The following is a 21,665-nucleotide window of genomic DNA, read 5'->3' on the forward strand; positions in this document are numbered from 1 at the left end:
AGTTTTAGTTTACTGTGTGCTGTCCTTTTCATTGTACTCTGCAGGACTCTTGAGCATTTGTTGGATGGCAGGTCTAGTGATAATGAACTCTTTCATAGCTTTCATCTGGGAGTATTTCAATTTCTCCTTCATATTTGGAGAACAGTTTTGCCACGTATAGTATTCTTGGTTGATAGTTTTTTGGTTTTGTTTTGTTTGTTTTGCTTTTAATACTTTGAGATGCTTCCAACCTCTAGTGTTTCTGATGAGAAATCAAATAGTTTTATTGAGAATCCTCTGTATGTGACTTCTCCTTAGTGCTATCCTGCTACTTTCAGGATCCGCTCTTTGGCTTTTTAAAGTTTCATTATAAGGTGTCTCGGTTTGGGACTGAGAATTTGTAGAGCTTCTTAGAAATTATATTCATGCTTTCTTCAAATTTGAGACATTTCTGGTCATAATTTCTTCAAATAGTCTCTTTGCCCCTTTGTCTTTTTCTTGCTTCTGGACTCCTTCTCCGTGTCTATGTTTGGTCTCTTGATCTTGTCCTATAGGTATCTTAGGCTCTGTTTATTTTTTTGTTCTGTTCCTCAAACATAATAATTTCCATTATCCTATCTCCAAGTTTGCGAATTTTTTCTTCCGCTTGCTCCAGTGTGGGTTTAAATGTGAGGGGAGTGTGCCTGGGTGGCTCAGTTGGTTAGGCATCCGACATTTGGTTTCAGCTCAGGTCATGATGTTGTGGCTCTCTGTGCTCAGCGGGAATCTGTTTGAGGATTCTCTCCCTCTGCCCCTCCTCCCAATTGTGTGTGTGTGTGTGTGTGTGTGTGTATGTGTACACACTCTCTATCATAAATAAATCTTTACAAAAAATGTGAGGTGGGAGGTACGTAGCTGATACTGTGCTAAGAGCTCTAATTGACTGGTATTAACCACAGTTTATCACAAGTAGGCAGAGAGGCCGGCAGAGAGAGCAGGGAAGCAGGCTCCTTGCTGACCAGAGAGCTCGATGCAGGGGCTGGATCCCAGGACTCTGAGATCATGACCTGAGCCAAAGGCAGAGGTTTAACCCTCTGAGCCACCCAGGTGTCCCAGTAAAGTTGATTCTTAATGAACAGTTTATTGTTAAAATAGAAGTAGTTCTATTTTGGGGTGCCTGGCTAGCTCAGTTGGTTAAGTGTGTCTGCCCAGGGTCCTAAGATTGAGCCCCGCATCAAGTGCTCAGAGGGGTGCCTGTTTCTCTTCCCTCTGCCATTCCATCCGCTGGTGTTCTCTCTCTCTGTCAAATAAATAAATAAAATCTTGGAAAAAAAAAAAAAAGGTAGTTCTGTTTCAGTCTGTTTCCTGTTACAGAAATACTGAAACTTTTTTTTAAATCTCAAAACCCATGGTCTTTCTACAAGATCATGCTACTTGAAATTATATTACAAAGTTACTCAAAATTTTCCTTTAATTTTTTACTTAGAGTCATCATCAGACTTGGCTCTTTGTAAAAAATGTTGAGTATGTTACCTTAACTTTTTTTAATGAGATAAGGCAGGCCCCCTGTCAGATTTCATGAATTTTCGTATTAATGTATGTAGAAATAATTTGATACTGATAATGGGCTTTTGTTACATATCACAAGCACAGGTTGCTCGTAATACTAACAAAGTAAAATTTCTCACCATAGAAGTGAAAACCACAGGCGCATGGGTGGCTCAGTTGTTAAGCATCTACCTTCGGCTCAGGTCATGATCCCAGGGTCCTGGGATTGAGCCCCGCATTGGGCTTCCTGCCCACTGGGAAGCCTGCTCCTCTCCCTCCGACTCCCCCTCTCTTGCTGTGTCTGTCTGTCTGTCTGTCTCTCTCTCTCTCTCTCTCTCAAATAAATAAATAAATACTATCTTTTAAAAAGAAGTGAAAACCATTGGCATAGCTTAATATTGATGATTAATATCAGCCTTAGGGAATCTCATTAACAGATGATGAGAAAGGACTATAGATTCAAAATAAGGAAATTCACATTTTAGTCCTTGTTCTGTCAGTGATACAGTGATTAATTTAACTATCAGACGAGACTGTGTGTACACGTTATTTATGCTTTTCTTTTTAATCATTATTTCATGGTGCTTTTATTTTCATTTGCATCTTCTCTGTTCTTTATGGCAGTTTAACTTCTGCTGGGTTCATCAGCATGATGTGCACTTTGGATTTTTAAGTGTTGGACCTATTAGCTCTCTTTCTAATATTTTATTTTTCTTTTTACAACATTCTTTTTTTTTTTTTAAGATTTTATTTATTTATTTGTTAGAGAGAGAGAGCATGAGCACAGACAGACAGAGTGGCAGGCAGAGGCAGAGGGAGAAGCAGGCTCCCCGCTGAGCAAGGAGCCCGATGTGGGACTCGATCCCAGAACGCTGGGATCATGACCTGAGCCGAAGGCAGCCGCCCAACCAACTGAGCCACCCAGGCGTCCCTTTTTACAACATTCTTAATATTGAATGTAATGCCAATAAGAAAATATGGTTTGTGATTTTTTTTTTTTTAAGATTTTACTTATTTATTTGACAGAGATCACAAGTAGGCAGAGAGGGAGGCAGAGAGGGGGTGGGGAAGCAGGCTCCCCGCTGAGCAAAGAGCCCGATACGGGACTCGATCCCAGGACCCTGACATCATGACCTGAGCCGAAGGCAGCGGCTTAACCCACTGAACCACCCAGGTGCCCCATGGTTTGTGATTCTTGAGAGCATGGTTTTTACACTGGCAAAATAAACTCCATTAAAAAATTCATCCCTAGTTCCCTGAGAAGAGGATTTATAACCAGCTTGGCTTTGTAATTGTGACAAATGACATTGTCTAGAATGGATATGGCTATCTTTTTTTTAGGATGAGAAATTGTTATTTAGTAAATAAATAAGTATATAGTTCTTTTTGGTATCATTCTTGATACTCTTTACATAGAATAATAATTTATGTGTTTGAAGATAGCCATGATCACTGTTGTCAGACTTCGATTCATTAGTTTTCTTTATAGATAATAGTCTCTTCTTCAAAAAGCAAACTGTTGTGTTACATTTTATATTTAGGCCATAAGTGTTTTCACATAAGTCCTAGTGAATCACAGGTAAATACTGACAGGATTAATAGCTATTGAAACAATGGGAAATAGGTAGTATTTGATTTTTTTACTATCACAAATTATCAAATACAAATATTTGGTGTAACGTACTTGGACCTGTGATCTCTAAAGAACCTGGCTTTGAGGAAATCTAAGGTTTTGTTATTTTAATGTTAACCTCATTGATTGCTGCCAGAATTAGAGTACAGAACAGTTTTTTGGGCTGTTAAGGATGCTTTCTTCCTCATTAACCTTTTTAAAAATCTCTAATAATTTTATGCCAGTGCACACATCATGTATTTGGTAAGTGTCCTAGGTGAATATCGTTATTTTTCGCCCTTTCTTTGGACAGAGGATGATGCAGTTTTCACTCGACAAGATAGCAGTCGCGGTGAGAAAGAGACCGCACAAGTGGCACATGAAACAGAGCCAGAATCGGGCTCTCAGCCTCGACCTGCTGTGTTATCTGGTTATTTTAAACAGTTTCAGAAGTCTTTACCACCTCGATTTCAGCGGCAGCAGGTAACAGTAAAACATTTTATCATGTATGTGTGATTGAAAAGTTTACTCAGTAGTCTGAGAAGTAGTTTGACATGAAACCTAAAATACACAAAGCACAAAAATTTTCCGTGAAATTCTTTACCTTTTTAATAAGAGGTTGTTGATAATGGGTTTTACCATAAACTTCTGTGTTGGTTTTTTCTCCTCTGCCTCGTTTGTAGACACCGTCTTCCTTTCTGGGGAATGATTTCTCTAGTATAATTAATGCGTGATTAAGTCCTGAAGGCCAAAATGTCATGACTTATCTTTTGTTCTTTTGACTTACCATCTCTCACTCTTAAATACTTTGGAGTTCGTTTCCCTGTTCTTTTCTGATACTATTGATTACATTGATTTCTCCCGTGGAGCTAAAATCTCAAGATGTGGGGTCCTGCTTTCTCAGGAGCAGATGAAGCAGCAGCAGTGGCAGCAGCAGCAGCAGCAAGGTGTGCTCCCGCAGCCGGTGCCTTCACAGCCGTCCAGCGGCGCCGTCCCTCCTCCACCACACAGACCTCTCTACCAGCCCATGCAGCCTCACCCTCAGCACCTGGCTTCTATGGGTTTTGACCCCAGGTGGCTCATGGTGCAGTCGTACATGGATCCTCGGATGATGTCAGGTAGACCTGCCATGGACATCCCGCCCATTCATCCTGGTGAGTTGAAGTTGGTGTGTGGCTCGCTGGCGGCCACGCAAGTCGTCATCCTGCCGTTCCTACTCTAATCTAGGAAGAACTTAAAGTAGGGTGCATAGATATATTTTTTAAGATTTTTTTTATTTATTTGAGAGAGAGTGCATGTGCACAAGTGGGGAGCAGGAGTAGAGGGAGAGGGAGAAAGACAAGCAGACTCCTGCCCAGCAGGGAGCCCAACTCAAAGCTCCATCCTAGGTCCCCAAGATCATGACCTGAGCTGAAGTTGGATGCTTAACTGAGCCACCCAGGTGCCCCTAGATTTTTTTCTTTTTTTCTTTTTTTTTTTTAAGATTTTATTTATTTATTTGATAGATAGAGATCACAACTGGGCAGAAAGGCAGGCAGAGAGAGAGAGAGAGGAGGAAGCAGGCTCCCCGCTGAGTAGAGAGCTTGATGCGGGGTTTGATCCCAGGACCCCAGGATCATGACCTGAGCTGAAGGCAGAGGCTTTAACCCACTGAGCCACCCAGGTGCCCCCGATTTTTTGTTTTTAAAGATTTTATTTTAGAGAGTGAGTGAGCACGCATGAGTGGGAGGGGCAGGGGCAGAGGCAGAGGGAGAGAGCATCTGAAGCAGACTTCCCAATGAGCACGGAGCCTGACACGGGCTCAGTCTCCCAACCATGAAGGATCACGACCCGAGCCAAGAGCAAGCATCAGACACCTACCCAGGCACCCCAGGTTGCCTAGATTTTTTTTTTTTTTTTTTTTTTTAAAGATTTAGCTTTTTTGAGAGCAAGAATGCACACATAGGCTAGGGGAGGGACAGAGGGTAAGACAGAGAGACTCTGAAGCAGACTCATCACTGAGCAGGGGGCCTAATATAGAGCTCAGTCTCAAGATCCTGAAATCATGATCTGAGCTGAAATCAAGGGTCAGACACTTAATTGGCTGAGCCACCCAGGCGCTCCATGGGTGCCTAGATTTTTAATCAAAAAATTCTGTAACTTTCAGCACAGAGTAGTTAAATGCCAGACACTGTATCATATGTGTGATAATACCAAAACACTAGTTCTTTTCTGTTTTGTAAATACTTTAAAATTTTTTTAGTCTGAAAATATTTTGTTATTTGGTAAATTGTTTTCACTCTTTTAAGTGTTAAAGCATTTAAATTTTGTCCATGTATTCTGTATTCCAGCTTTTCAGTTTTGTCTGCCAAATACTTGAGTTTTCCCATAGGGAGCTGAAAACAAGTGACTCAGCAATGTTGCATGGAATCTGTCGGGATAAATCCAGATAATTCATTAACAGAATGCTATAGAGGAAAATTTGGGGGGTGTTAAGAATATGTTCAAGAATCATGTCTTAGGGTGCCTGGGTGGCTCAGTGGGTTAAGTCTCTGCCTTTAGCTCAGGTCACGATCTCAGGGTCCTGGGATTGAGCCCCGCATTTGGGCTCCCTGCCCAGCGGGGAGCCTGCTTCCACCTGCCCCTCTCTGCTTGCCTCTCTGCCTACTTGTGATCTCGGTCTGTCAAATAAATAAAATCTTTAAAAAAATAAAAATCATGTCTCAATTTCAAAATTTCTACTGCAGTTTTCAAATTTAAGAGGCATAATAAATAGCATTGATCAACTAGTCAGACTAAACTACATTAATGGAATTATCTGTAAGAAATATTTTCTCTGGAAATCTGTCACTACCGGTATAATCATCACTGTGTTTTTATTAACATGCATAGAGGTATCATATATGTTCTTTGATAGGCATTGTATATATATATTATTTTCCTTTAAAGTAAAAATAGGCTGCTATTATGGTTTGCTTTGTTTGCTTCCTCAGTTCTTAGACCTTTTTTTAAGATTCTATCTATTTATTTGAGAGGGCGGGTGGGGGGCGCGGAGAGGGAGAGAATCAGGCTCCCTGCTGTAAGGCTTGATCTGGGATCATGATCAGAGATCCAAAGTCAGAAGCTTAACTGATTGAGCCACCCAGGTGCCCGCTCTTAAATCTGTTTAATAGCAACAGTAAAAATTTCATTCACAGAAAAAATTGTATAATTTTCATTTATCATTTCTTGAGTTCCTCACTTGGCAGAAAGGATTTCTTTAGCTCAAGTATAGAATTCCAATGTAGAATTCCAAATTAGTATTTGTAGTAGTAGTATATTGGTATATACTATATGTAATAGTATATATAGTATATTATTGTGTACTATAATATGTATAGTAATATATACTACATAGTATGTGTATAATGATTGTTTTTCCCAACTTTTTCCGACTTTTTTTAAGGAATGATTCCTCCTAAGCCGTTAATGAGAAGAGAACAGATGGAAGGATCAGCAAACAGTTCGGAGTCATTTGAGCACATAACACGATCTACAAGAGATCACGCAGTCTCCCTGTCTGAACCTCGTGTTATGTGGGGGTCGGATCCCTATCCTCATACTGAGCCTCCGCAGGCCACTACTCCCAAGGCAACAGAAGAACCTGAGGATGCAAGGTAATTATAGAAGTTATTAATACAAATTGAGTACTGTGGTAAAATCAAAACTGTGGTGTCCCTGAAGATCATTATGATTTAGGAATAAGTGACAAATCTGATTACCTCCCTTTTAGTTTATGTCATTGCATTTTTGGACATGCTTGCTTTTTCTGTCATTTCTGCATTAGAGCATTTTGTCACCTAGTTCTGTACACTTGAATTAAATACTGAAATTCTGTGTTGTATGTAAAATTGGCAAGTTTCTACTATTTGACATGTAGTCTAGCTTAAAGTGTTGCTACAGTTTTCCACTAATGAAAAATGGTGGACATTTTATTATCAGTACCTCGTGGAAGTCTTCTAATGCCAAGATAAAGGCAAATACTAATTTACAGAGATAACTTGAAGGAGATAATTGGTGATCTGTAGTAACTTATAACCATAAACTTAGAACTTCTTCCCTTTTATCGAGTATATTTTGTAATGCTGATTCTATGGGGAAGAAAGATCTACTCTAGTGTATTCTTTGATTATAGAAGGGAATTACTAATCTTGATGGATTAAAAATTCACATCAGCATGGCCTAACTTCCATGCTTTTTTTCCTTAAGGAATGAAGTTCATTTGTAATTGTAGGGAAGAAATATAATGTGGCAGCTACCATCAATGAAATTTTGAGTGTTCAGTACAGTATTGTTAACTATAAGCATGGTGCTTTTACATTTCTAGAATTTCTTCATCTTGAAAGACTGAAACTTTATACCCACTAAGTAGCCAATAATTTCCTTGTTCCTCCGAGTCCCTGGCAATCACCATTCCACTTTATGTTTGGATGAGTCTGATAACGTCATACACCTCATATAAGTGGAGTCCTACAGTGTTTGTCCTATGCTTACTCATTTCACTTAGCATAATGTTCTCATTCATCTGGTAGCATATAACAGTATTTTCTTCTTAGTGTCTAAAGGACACTGTATTATATGTACATACCACATTCTCTTACTCCATTCATCTGTCAGTGGACACTGAGGGTTGTTCCTACCTCAGCCATTGCGAATAATGCCGCAGTAAACTTTTTAAGGTTAATAAAGATTAGGATCCTTTTTAAATTGTTTTTATGATTAGACATTTGTGGTTTATAATTAGAGGGATTATTTTGCTGTACACTTGTGAGAAGGGGCTTCTCTTGATAGTTATGCTTCTGAATTCTCATTTTTTTAGGTCTGAAGCCCCACGGGATCAGGAACAGGTTACTGCTGCTTATCCTGTAGAACATAGTCAATTAGAGGTTCATCCAAAAGCAGACTTTGTCAGAGAATCCAGTGAGACAGAAGCACAAAAGTTCTTAAGCAGATCTGTGGAAGATGTTAGACCTCGTCATACTGACACAAACAATCAGTCTGCTTGTTTTGATATACCTGATCAAAAAACTATAGGCACTCCTCAAGAAGAGCGAATTTCGGCTGGAGAAAGCCTGCCTGCCCGGAAAAGAAGTGTTTCCCATGGATCTAACCATACCCCCAAATCAGAGGAGCAAAGAAATGACCCATCTGCAAGCATTCCTAAAGTAACCAGCAGATGCCTTGATTCAAAGGAACCAGCAGAAAGGACAGAGGAAAAACCAAAGAAGGATGGCTTTATACGATCTTCAGAGGGACCAAAACCTGAAAAACTATATAAATCTAAATCAGAAACTCGTTGGGGCCCAAGGCCAAGCTCCAACAGAAGAGAAGAAGGTAACGATAGGCCTGTGAGAAGATCAGGTCCCATTAAAAAACCTATACTTAGGGATATGAAAGAGGAGCGAGAGCAGCGGAAGGAGAAAGAAGGGGAAAAGGGAGAAAAGGTCACTGAAAAAGTTGTGAAACCTGAAAAGACTGAAAAGAAAGATCCTCTTCCTGCAGTCGCACCGCCTGCAGCACCAGCTCAGCCACAGTCGGTTCCACCACCACCTCAACCAGAGCTGGAGAAATTACCTTCAGCAGAAGCTTCAGCTGTGGTTCAAAAGCCACCTCAAGATGCTGAGAAGCCCTCGGAACCTGTAAGTAGTGTTGAGGTAGAGCCTGTGGCTAAAACTGTAAACCAGCCAACGGTCCCAGCACCAGCAGTCAAAGAAGAAAAACAGCCCGAGAAACTTGGTAGCAAAGACCTTGTTTTAGAGCGGCCTCAACCGGATTCCAGACCCGCAGCTAAAAAAGAATCCACTTTACCCCCTAGGACCTATTGGAAAGAAGCTAGAGATAGAGATTGGTTTCCAGATCAAGGATACAGAGGTCGAGGCCGGGGTGAATACTATTCCAGAGGCCGAAGCTATAGAGGTTCTTATGGAGGGCGTGGCCGGGGTGGGAGAGGCCACGCTCGAGATTATCCTCAGTATAGAGACAGTAAGCCACGGACAGAACATGTGCCCTCAGGACCTCTTCGACTGAGAGAAGAAAGTGAAACGCGAAGTGAGAGCTCTGATTTTGAAGTTGTTCCTAAAAGACGACGACAGCGGGGTTCGGAGACTGACACAGACAGTGAGATTCATGAAAGTGCAAGCGATAAGGATAGTTTAAGCAAAGGTAAACTTCCCAAAAGAGAGGAGCGGTCTGAAAACAAAAAGCCTATAAAGCCTCAGTCTTCTTTCAAGCCCGAAAATCACATCCGCGTAGATAACAGACCTCTAGAAAAGCCTTACATGAGGGATGATGATAAATCTAAACCAGGCTTCCTTCCCAAAGGAGAGCCCACCCGGCGAGGCAGAGGGGGGACGTTCAGACGCGGTGGAAGGGATCCTGGAGGCCGGCCATCTCGCCCTTCCACCTTACGGAGACCCGCTTATAGGGATAATCAGTGGAATCCAAGGCAGGCAGAAGCTTCTAAACCAGATGACGGAGAGCCACCAAGAAGACATGAGCAATTTATTCCTATACCAGCAGATAAACGACCTCCAAAATTTGAGCGAAAATTTGATCCAGCTAGAGAAAGACCCCGACGACAGCGTCCTACCCGACCTCCGAGGCAGGATAAGCCACCACGATTTAGACGTCTGAGAGAGAGAGAGGCTGCTTCCAAAACCAACGAGGTAGCAGTGCCCACGAATGGCACCATTAATAATGTGGTTCAAGAACCAGTTAACCCTGCTGGGGATATTTCTGGGAACAAGACACCAGACTTATCTAACCAGAACTCTTCAGATCAGGCAAATGAAGAATGGGAAACAGCTTCTGAAAGCAGTGATTTCAATGAGAGGCGTGAGAGAGATGAGAAAAAAAATGCTGATTTGAATGCACAAGCAGTTACAAAGGCCGGAGAGAATGTTTTACCTCCAAAAAGGGAAATAGCAAAGAGAAGTTTTTCTAGCCAGAGGCCTGGTGTAGATCGCCAGAATCGGCGTGGTAACACTGGTCCACCCAAATCCGGAAGGAATTTCTCAGGTCCTAGAAATGAACGGAGAAGTGGTCCACCATCAAAAAGTGGGAAACGAGGGTAAGTACTTTGTTTTCGCTGTTAATTGCATTCGTACCTGAAAGCTGAACTGAGCAAAGAAGCCAGTCTGTGTGGAGGACCCCAGACATTGGACTCCCCTAAATTTTTTGTCTGTTCTCAAAGTAATGGTGGTTGAGCGAGAGAGGTTAATGGGTTTCAGGAGTCTTTGCCTTCTAAGTTACCTTTTCCAGAAGAGTCGTCTTAAGAATTTGTGGCTTTGGAAGAGTGTATACATCTAGGGAGGGACCTGTACAGTGTCTTCCTTTTGGTAAGGTGTTTTTTTTTTTTTTTTTTTTTTTTTTTTTGGTAAGTCATCTTACTAATAATGAGCAGCCCTCCTTTTTCCGTTTCTCTTTACAAAACTCTGGGGCTCGTAGCTGTCTTCTGGGACTTAAATGAATACGTTTTAACCATATGCTTTGTCACTCTGTACTGGTTGCTAGAAGTGAATGTGGACCTAAGAATAAATTATATCTTCCTCTTGAGTTGCAGATACAGTAAATGATCCAGCTGGATAGAGACCCAGAACTGCCACCAAGGCCACCAGTAACATAAATACCGTTGGATTTATTTTTTTTAAGATTTTATTTATTTGACAGACAGAGATCACAAGTAGGCAGAGAGAGAGAGAGGAGGAAGCAGACTGCCTGCTGAGCAGAGAGCCTGATGCAGGACTTGATCCCAGGACCCTGAGATCATGACCTGAGCCGAAGGCAGAGGCTTTAACCCATTTAGCCACCCAGGCACCCCCCCCACACTGTTGGATTTATTTTTAAACAATTTTCTGAAACTGTGCTAAAGCTTGGTCTGTTTTTTTAAATAATAAAATGTTGTTTATGGTAAACTATTAATTTCTTTAATATTGGGAAAAATTACAGTAGCAGCATGTCTAGTTATTGTTCATTCTTTCATTCATATATTGGCTAGTTATTAATGTAAGTTCTGGTAACTTACTGCCTGTATAAACTCTGCTTCCTCACTAGTAAAATGGGGAGAAAATAATCATATTTCTAAAAACTAGTGAAGATTAAAGATACGATGTTTGTGAACTACATAACTTAACGTGGTATATAGTGAACAGCTATTATTACGGTGTTCTCAGGGTTTTGATCAAATTCCCAGGTTTGTAGCCTGAGCTGATAATTTATTCAGGTAATATATTAATCTCCATTGGTTAGTTGCAGTATACTTAGCATTTCAGGTCACCATACCCATCAACGAAAATATTTTTACTTTCTGATAACTTAGAAAAAGTTTAGAGAAATAATGCGACTAGTTGTATTTCCCAAGTACCTTTTTTTTTCTTTTTTAAAGATTTTACTTATTTATTTGTCAGAGAGAGAGAGCACAGACAGAGGGAGAAGCAGGCCCCCCACTGAGCAAGGGGCCCTATGTGCAGCTTGATCCCGGGTACCCTGGATCATGACCTGAGCCGAAGGCACTTGACACTTAATCGACTGAGCCACTCAGGTGTCCCTCCTGAATATCTTCTTAACACAGAATTTGAACCTCTCTTTATTTTTATTTTTTTTTAAAAAGATTTTATTTATTTATTTGGCAGAGAGATCACAAGTAGGCAGAGAGGCAGGCAGAGAGAGAAGGGGAAGCAGGCTCCCTGCTGAACAGAGAGCCCAACACAGGGTTCAATTCCAGGACCCTGAGATCATGACCTGAGCTGAAGGCAGAGGCTTAACCCACTGAGCCACCCAGGCGCCCCTGAACCTTTCTTTGAAATCAAAAGAATTAGTATAGCATATGTAGTTACAATGTAGTTATTGACTATATTAGAGTTTTGAGTAGTAACACTCAAAGGAAGTCTTTTTTTACCCCCCAAGGGAAATCTTGATCTGGTTTTTATGTAATGTAGATCTCAATAACTTAGCAAGACTTTGTGTCATTAGGTAATAACTTTGAATCTGCAGAAATATAAATTATTGATTATAATGAATCTTTTGAAAGAGTCCCATATAGAAGAAATTATTTTATTCTTTAAATGTTTGAGTTCATGCCTTATGTCAAGCACTTAATTAAGCTTTTATCTCAAGTGATGCTATTGGCTAAGATGAAAATGAATTTGTAAACCCATTTTCCATGATATAATTTCATAAATAAAAAAAGTGCAAGAATAAAATTTGATAGGAAATAAAAACTATTGGTTTGTGAAGTATTTCCATATTTAAAGTGTTTTTTGGGGGGGCACCTGGGTGGCTCTGTGGGTTAAGCCTCTGCCTTCAGCTTAGGTCATGATCTCAGGGTCTTGGGATCAAGCCCCACATCGGGCTCTGCTCTGCAGGGAGCCTGCTTCTCCCTCTCTCTCTGCCTCCTTGTGATCCCTCTCTCCCTGTCAAATAAGTAAAATCTTTAAAAAAAAAAAAAAGTGTTGTTTTGTGTGCTTAACGTTTACGTATCTGATTGAACTTTAAAAAAAAAATAGTGCAAAAAGAACGCTTTTTAAATTTGTTCATATGCTGCCCTGTGTGGAAAAGATTCAGTAACAAATACTTTGGATTAGCTTGGATCACAGGAATTTTCTGCTATAAGCCATGTTGATTAGCTTATTTATATTATGATAAACACAATAAACAAGAATCTTCTGGGCACAGTTGGAATTCTGGAATTTAATTCTGGAAAGAAATTTTATTTACCTCTTTTATTGGGAAGCTCAGTTTTAGTGAAGTTGTACTCTACCAGAGTCCCTAAACCTTATTGGTTTTAGAGTCAAGAGTGCTCTAGCCTACTGCTGTTTCTTCTTAGGTTAAACTCTAGAAACTGCCAGTGATCGTTTTTCTTCTGTTCAGTTGTGTGGAGGTGGTAGTAACTCAGATTATTGTTTTGTAGGCCATTTGATGACCAGTCTGCAGGCACAGCTGTTGTCGATCCCGTCAATGGCAGCTCTGCACACCATCAGGAAGGAGCACCTAACGGTACAGGACAAAAGAACGCCAAAGATTCCACAGGGAAAAAAAGAGAAGACCCCAAATCGGGCCCTAAAAAACCCAAAGAAAAAGTAGATGCGCTGTCACAGTTTGATCTCAACAATTACGCAAGTATGTTCCTTTTATGTATATATTATCTGTTGTATTTGAGTTGATACTATAATAAAGTCATTAGAGAAAGAATTGGACCTTCAAGGTCAAGATAGAGGCTGATTATGAAATCACTAACTGATAGGGTGAACTAAAATAACACCAGTTTTTAGCCCAACCTTGAATGCTTGATAAAGTTCTCATTAAAGATAATCTACGGGGTTTCACTATTCTTCATAAAAAAGGAGAAAATTAACCACCCACCTTGCAAACAGGTGTAGGAAAGCATAGACGACTAAAGAGGATGCTTAAGTCTATCTGTGCGTGTGCTTTATCTTCTGTGAAAGAAATGTCAACCTCAGTGACTTATGCCCTTGATAAAGTTGCTATCTCAGATACGGTACTAGAGCGTACTAGAATGGGAGGCCGCGTTGGTCTGGTTAAGTACTTTCAGTAGCCATGAAGTAACAGGATATGAAATGCAAAGGATTAACACAGGCAACAAGAAAACATTTGTTGGGGGCACCTGGGTGGCTCAGTGGGTTAAAGCCTCTGCCTTGGGCTCAGGTCATGATCCCAGGGTCCTGGGATTGAGCCCCGCATCGGGCTCTCTGCTCCGCGGGGAGCCTGCTTCCTCTCTCTCTCTGCCTACTTGTGATCTCTGTCTGTCAAATAAATAAATAAATTTAAACCAAAAAAAAAAAAAAAAAAAAAAAAAAGAAAGAAAGAAAACATTTGTTGTAGAAGTTAACAAGGAGTATCTATGAGAAGGCACTTAAACATGTAAAAATGCCCTGTTTGCCATTCATTCAGGTAGACTTAAGCTGGAAATACTGTGTAAAATTGAGATGCACTAAGACCAGACAGAAAGTGTTAATGGGAAAGTTAGGTTAGGTATTAAAAGTATTAAAAATAAAGATGAGAATTTTCATCTAGTTAATGGTTATTTAAATTTACAAAATTTGATTTGGGCTCAGGACCTTGGCCATATTATTTCTAGGCCAGTTGTTCTCAACGTGTGGTACCCAGACCATCAGTATCACCTAGAAATTTGTAAGAAATTCAGAATCTTGGCCCCTACCTCAGACCTGCTGAATCAGAAACCCTTGGAGCAGTCTGTGTTTTAATGAAGTTGTCCAGTAATAACGATGCACACAAATGTTGGAGAACTATTGTTCTAGAATATCATTTTAGGATTCATACGGGAAAGAAAGAAACTTAGCTTACTTGCGCATTTCAGAATTTTTAATTCGATTATATAGAGCAGTGGTTCTCAGCAGGAGAGCTTTTGTACCCCAAGGGCCATTCGGCATCCTCTGGAGACAGTTTTGATTGTCACAACATGGGGCTGGGTGCTGCTGACAGAGTAGTGGGTGTAGGTCAGGGACGCTGCAAAGCGTGCGAGAGTGCACAGGGTGGGCACCACAGTGCTGGCAGTGCTGACATTGGAGAGCCCTGATTCAGAGAACAGAGTAGACCCATGGGAAGCTTGGATGCCAGCCTTATGGTGGTCCATAGAGAAAGAGTTTAAACTCCACATTTCTAAAATGGCAAATGAAGATTACAGAAGTCCACAAAACATTGTCTTCCCAAATAACTTTACCAGTTTTCCTTCTTCCAAAGAAATTTTGGGGTAGAAAATTCCTGAAGTATTATATTAGTGGATTAAGACATAAAAAGGTAGGAACTACATTACAATTCTGAGTTGACAGTGGAAGCTGGACTATACATTTTAAAAATGTATTAAGAGTTACTCATGTTTAGGTTCTCCTAATACTTGTTAAGTCATTCTTTAGACCACAGTGTTATAAAGCACCGGGCAAGAGCAGGGTGTTGAAAACGAACAGAAAGTATCCTTCAGATTTCTGTAAATGTTGCACGTAGTTGGGTAAACTAACTTCAAAACTTTCTAAAGAAGCTCTTTGGCAAGAAAATTGAAAAATGGCTGATGGCATGGCTGTGAAGAAAAGCTTTTTTACATACACACCTTTTAGTCAGAGTGGAAGACCGAGATGAACTTAGAAATATCAAGAGGTTTCTTTGCTGCTGTGAAGTAATGGAGTGCACGGCGTCCATGGAAATAAACATTCGACCTTTCACTAAAATGAGCATTGCTCTTTAAGACATATGTAGAACTATCTTAGATAAATCAGAACCAATGTGACTTTTGTTAGAAAAGCAATAGCGTGGTTGCCCGCCCAGTTCAGTTGGCGGCCCATGCCACCCTTTATCTAGGGGTTTTCAGTTTGCGCTCCACATGGGGTGTAGAGATCAGTAAGTATTTTTTAAAAAGAAAATAAAAACAGAATAACAGTAATAGGTTTTTAAAGAGTGGAAACCAGTGGTGCCTGGGTGGCTCAGTCAGTTGAGCATGAACTCTTGATTTTGGCTCAGGTCATGATCTCAGGGTCCTGAAATTGAGCCTTCTGGAGCTCTGCACTGAGCACAATGTCTGCTTGTTTGTCTCTCTCCCTCTCCCTGTTTGCACGTGCGGTGTGCACCCTTTCTCTCCCTCTCTCATAAATAAATAAATCTTTTTTTTTTTTAAAGGAGTGGAAGCCAGTTTTAATATTCATGACTTATTTTCCTGTCATTGTTTGCATAAATGCACATTTTTAGCTATTCAAAGGTAATTGTTTTCAGGTTGATTCCCTGTGAACTACTCTGTAATAATACTCTTTTGCCGTCCCTCTCAAGTTATCACCATAAGTTGTATGTGTATGTACCATTCCCAAGCAAGTAACTAATTTTATTGTGTGTTCCCCAGCTAAGATGTACAGTATTTGCAAAACTGAAATAATTTATCTGAATTGCCTCACCCTTTTCTTATATTTATTTTGGAAACATCATACTTGCACCCACAAGTTTCATTGCCTGGACTATTTTAGTTTTGCTTTTAAATATTAAATTTAAGGGATCTAGATTTCTTATGCTCACTGGGTTGTATGATTTTTTTCTTTTAAGATTTTTCTTTATTTATTTGACAGAGATCACAAGTAGGCAGAGAGAGAGAGAGGAGGAAGGAGGCTCCCCACTAAGCAGAGAGCCCGATGTGGGGCTCGATCCCAGGACCCTGGGATCATGACCCGAGCTGAAGGCGGAGGCTTTAACCCACTGAGCCACTCAGCACCCCTGGGTTGTATGATTTTAAGAAGATAGGCTGAATAATTGTTAGTTGGACAGTGAGTTGAAGATACGTCTTGAGTTACTCATCTGCTAGGTTATTACGACATTGTATATCTATGCCATTTTATGTTCATGTAGAACTTTCACATATATTTCATATATTTTTAACAACTATATACTGTAAACAAGTGGTCTACATAGAGTAGTTATTTAGAGTCATAAGACCATCTTGGTTATTCACCAGTTCTCCTTTAGCATATCGGCTTCCCAGAGTTTATTTCATCCTTAAAAAAGTGAAACAGTGGTAATACCCACCTCTTAGAATGGTTAGATGCAAATGAAGTAAAGTGCAGTGTAGATATTTATAGCACAATACAGATCTGATGCTGGAAAAGTAGAGGTTAAGCAATTCGACTAAGAGAGTATGGATGATACTAAGTGGTGTTTGTTTTGTTTTTTGATACTGACTTATAAAAGACATCACTGCTAATATTACTGAAGGAAAGAAAGGTACATACCATTCGAAACACATCAAAAAGTCAGAAGACTTTTTTAAAGCTTGTTTATGGGAATCTTTTTATATGTCTGTGTATTCTTTTCAAATCTTACTAGTAAATGGCCATTGTGTAGTGTGTGAATTGGGTTATAATGTGAATTATAAGAACTAGATTTTTGTCTTGTATTTTTTTCTTTTTTTAATTGCTACTGAACTAAACATTTCTATTTATCTTTTCAATTGAAAAAATACATAGCATTTTAAATCTTTTCCTATACCCATAGGTGTCGTTATAATTGATGACCATCCTGAAGTAACAGTAGTTGAAGACCCCCAGTCAAATTTGAATGATGACGGTTTTACTGAGGTGGTTTCCAAAAAACAACAAAAACGTTTACAGGATGAAGAACGTCGAAAGAAGGAAGAACAAATCATACAGGTTTAGTGTTTTAGTTTGTTACTAGTTATTAACATGGTTGCCCAGAATATAGTAACAAGTAGTTACGGTCTCTCTCCATCTATAATGTCAAGGTTACATTTATTCAAATGTTCAGAATGACTTTATTTTCACAACTTTAAGCTTTTTACCCAGAATTGAGGTAAATTTTAAATAAAATATAGTCACTGTAGCTCACATCTTCACTTGAATTCAGGAATTCTTTCAGTTCTGGTCATCTTATCAGAGTTAGAGTTAATTTTAAGTTATCTTGGAAATCTAATGAGCACAACTGCCTTGATCTAATAAATTACAGATTCTTTACCTACAAAGATTTTGATTATAACCTAAATTAGTTCATTTAAACACACAGAATGAATCAATATTAGTTATTCCATTTAAATCAATGCAAACACCCATTTTGCTTAATGCCGACACAGGATAAAAATAAGTAAAATACATAGATAATAGTGATAACAAGCTCTAAAGGATGAGAAGCCTAAAAAACAAAGAAACACTGTAAAAATCTTACGTGAGCGGTACTTCTAAGTTCAATCAGATATAGACCCTAGGACTAGATATTTTTAGCATTCATTGATTCATTTGTTTGTTTATTCATTTATTTTAGAAGGTAAAAATAGTGCATAAATCCTGTATAGCATAACAGCCCAGCAACACCCACAGATGAATGTTTCTGTGGTAAACATGAGGGAAATTGGTAAGTAGCTTTTTGTCAGATTGGGTCAGATTTTGCTGCCAAATGAATTCATTGAGAAATTCCTTCCAATATTTAAATTTTAGAATGATGGAAGAGAGATTGTGAAACCATTTATGAAGAACGTATAGTACATATTAGTCTTTTTCTTCCCATAGCATCTTTGTTTTCATAATTTAAAGTCTCCTTAGCAGCTTTGACGTTTTTGCTCTGTTGAGTGCCTATTTTGAAAAGTAAAGGAGCTAAATTAGTAGATCTTGTCAGAGACAGTCTTCATGAACTGTTCTTTCGGTTACATTATTGACAAAAATGGTTTCTACCAATTTTTTAAGGTCTGGAACAAAAAGAATGCAAATGAGAAAGGAAGAAGTCAGACTTCGAAGCTTCCTCCACGGTTTGCCAAAAAGCAGGCTACGGGAACTCAGCAGGCCCCGGCCCCAGCTCCGGCCTCAGTCCCGGCCCCGGCTCCAGCCTCGGCGCCGGCCCCGGCCCCAATCCTCACCTTGGCGTCAGCTCCTCTCCCGACCTCGGCCTCAACCCCGCTTCCGCCTTCCACCTCTGCTGCAGCCACAGTCTCTTCAGCTCCAGCTCCAAACCCCGTCCTTACCTCAGCTTCATCCCCAGCCTCTGTCCCCATCCTTGCCTCAGCCTCCGTTCCCATCCTCGCTTCAGCCCTAGCCCCAGCTTCAGCTCCTGCCCCTGCTGCCTCAGCCCCAGGAGCCCCCACACCAGCCGCCCCAGCCCCTGTTCCAACTCCGACCCCAGCCCCAGCCCCTACCGTAGTCGCTGCCCCAGCTTCAGCCCCAGCCCTGGTCCCAGTCCCTGCCCCGGCCCCCAGTGCACCAGCCCAGACTCCGGGACAGACTCATAAACCAGTACAGAGCCCACTACAGACTACAACCCAGTCTTCAAAACAGCCACCACCCTCGATTAGACTACCCTCAGCTCAGACGCCCAACGGCACGGATTATGTAGCCACAGGAAAGTCCATCCAGACCTCACAGTCACATGGCACACTGACAACTGAATTATGGGATAACAAGGTGGCCCCACCGGCTGTGCTGAATGACATCTCAAAGAAATGTAAGTTCACCAGAGAAATGAAGGATGGGGTATGGCATGAGAATGTTGGGGTTGTTTCCAGTTTTATTTGTGTACTCAGTATGTTTTTTTCCTAGCCACTTCCTTTTTTTAGAAAGAAGCGATAATAGTAATTTTTTTCTTCACTTCTTTTCTTAAAACCTTTGTTTCTAGAACAGATGCCTTATACTTTTAATGGCATATTTTATGGGCACAATTTTGTGTTGATTAAAAACATACATTGTTTGCTGGGGGAGCTTATATTTATCCCTAAATGTATTGTGAAAATCTTTTTGTTGTCTAGCTGCCATTAAAGGAAAAGGTAAAGTACATTAGGGATTATTAGCCTCTAAATTTTAATGGTTGCATTTCCCATGATTTCTTCTTTTCAGTGGGTCCCATTAGTCCACCACAGCCACCGTCAGTCAGCGCGTGGAATAAGCCCCTCACGTCGTTTGGATCAGCTGCCTCATCAGAGGTAGGAGTGCATTTTACAATGGCCTTGGCAGTGTTAGCGTAGCAGTTTCCTTCCGTAGTTTCTCACACTTGAGTGTGCGTCACAGTCACCTTGGGCAGCTTGTAGAGTAGATTGCTGACACTCCGCCCGGCGCTTCCGTCTCATTAGGTCTGACTGAGGCCCGAGGACGTTTCTAACAAGTTCCCAAGTGGTATTATTGCTGCTGGAGCTCTGCCTTTAGAGGCTGATTTTCACCTTTAGACATAACTAGGTTAACATTTTTTTAATTCAAGTCTCAATAAAAGTGCTTGTGAAAAAAAAATGCTTGTGATACAGAGAATATAAGTGTAGTTACTACTTTTTTGACTTTTCTACCATGTTTTTAGCTTGAATAATTAGGCAGTATAATTACTTAGAAGCAGAGTTTACAGGAAGTTCAACATAATTTCTTGAATGTGCAGTGTTGGTAAGTTAGCAGTTTTTCACTTAAAAACTCATTGAACAAAAAGTTTTGAGCACATGTGATATACCAGGCAGTTTTCTAACACATGGGCTTACAAAACAGGGAGAGAGTGCGATAAAAATGGACAAAAAGCTCTGCAGTCAGGGTGTTTCCGTTGTAGATGGGGCGGGGAGCGGGGTGAGCCACTAATAAATACCATCTACTGTTAAATGGGTCAGTGCTGAGGAGGAAAGCAAAGTAGGGAGGGTACCTAAGAAGTTTCTCAGGGGATCTGGAGACAATTTAAAATAGGTTGGCCAAGATGTGCCCCTTAGGTGACGTTTGATAAGAGAGCATGCTACTGAAATTTCTGAGGAAAAGTGAATTCTTGGTTCAGAGACTAACAAATACAGAAGCCCCAAGAGAGAGGCATGGCTGGTGCATCGGGGAAGATCAGGGAGTTCCGTGTGGCTGTAGTGAAGTTGGGGGATGGAAAGAGAATAGATGAAGCCGGAGGGATCACGGAGCGTAGACCACACTGGGCCTTGGGGAGACGTAGGAACACAGTAGCTGGTGTTGAGCACAAGAATAACAGGACCTGACTTTCTCGCAGATGATTATTCTGAGTTAAGACTAGTCCATGGATGGCAAAGAGTAGAAGGTAGGATGGTGTCATAATAATCAAATGATGGTCACTTAGACCAGGGAGATGGCATTAAAGGTGATAAGAAGACTTGAAGGTAGAGCTGACAAATACCAAGCGATTAAACATAGTCTGTGTGGGGCGCCTGGGTGACTCAGTGGGTTAAAGCCTCTGCCTTCGGCTCAGGTCATGATCCCAGGGTCCTGGGATCAAGCCCCACATCAGGTTCTCTGCTCAGCGGGGAGTCTGCTTCCCCCTCTCTCTGCCTGCCTCTCTGCCTACTTGTGATCTCTGTCCAATAAATAAAATCTTAAAAAAAAATAAACATAGTATGTGAAAAAGAACACGATTTATCTCTCCAGTTTTTGACATGAGGAGCAAGAAGAATAGAGTTGCCATCAGTCGTGATTAGAAGCTGTGATACGGATCTGCAATGAGGGAAAATAGAAGGGAGTTTGGAAAATACAAGGGGCACGTTGTTAAGGTTAGAGTGTTCGTTACACATCTAAGTGGAGCTGCTGGGTAGGTTGTTAGATGGAAGGGTCTGTAGTTCATAGGAGATAATCTAGTTTGGAGACCTGAATTTCACAGCTATTGATTAGATGGTGCTTAAAATGAGTGAGTTGAATGAGACCACCAAGAAAGAGTGGTTAGAAAAGAGAAGAGAATCCGAGGCTAAGTCCTAAGCCTTTCCCATTTGGCGATGTGGGGGTTGGAAAAGGGTTCTCAAATCTCAATGAAAGGTGAGTTGAAAGGAGGGATAATTAAGTGTGTCAGATTCTGCTGGGTGGTCAGGTGAGTTAGGCCTGAGAATTGGAGCTGATAATGTGGTCCCTGGTGATTTTGACAAGAGCAGTGTCAGTGGGGCAGTAGGCACAAAAGCCTGGTTAAAGTGAATTTAAGAGAAAGTGGGAGGAAAGATACATATAGAAAACTTAGAGAAAGTAGTTTGGCTGTGAAGGGGGAGCAGAGACACGTGACAATAGATAAAAAGTACAATTTTTTAAAATTTAAAGAACTCATTAAAGAAGTCTTCCTG

The 21,665-nt window shown here is 40.6% G+C and overlaps 1 protein-coding gene across 16 annotated transcripts in view; it reads left to right on the top strand.

Moving 5' to 3' along the window:
• The window catches only part of PRRC2C (proline rich coiled-coil 2C), a 97,539-nt gene that overhangs the window by 48,439 nt on the left and 27,435 nt on the right, over nt 1-21,665 (top strand). For all 16 annotated transcript variants that reach the window (XM_047703728.1, XM_047703738.1, XM_047703730.1 and 13 more), the window contains exons 13-20: nt 3,432-3,601; nt 4,023-4,272; nt 6,543-6,753; nt 7,956-10,205; nt 13,044-13,252; nt 17,138-17,292; nt 18,337-19,087; nt 19,477-19,562. In XM_047703728.1, the coding sequence (XP_047559684.1) occupies nt 3,432-3,601; nt 4,023-4,272; nt 6,543-6,753; nt 7,956-10,205; nt 13,044-13,252; nt 17,138-17,292; nt 18,337-19,087; nt 19,477-19,562 (4,082 nt within the window). The remainder of the gene's footprint in view (nt 1-3,431; nt 3,602-4,022; nt 4,273-6,542; nt 6,754-7,955; nt 10,206-13,043; nt 13,253-17,137; nt 17,293-18,336; nt 19,088-19,476; nt 19,563-21,665) is intronic.

Source organism: Lutra lutra, chromosome 15 (genome assembly GCF_902655055.1).
Source record: "Lutra lutra chromosome 15, mLutLut1.2, whole genome shotgun sequence".
Lineage (NCBI taxonomy): Eukaryota > Metazoa > Chordata > Mammalia > Carnivora > Mustelidae > Lutra > Lutra lutra.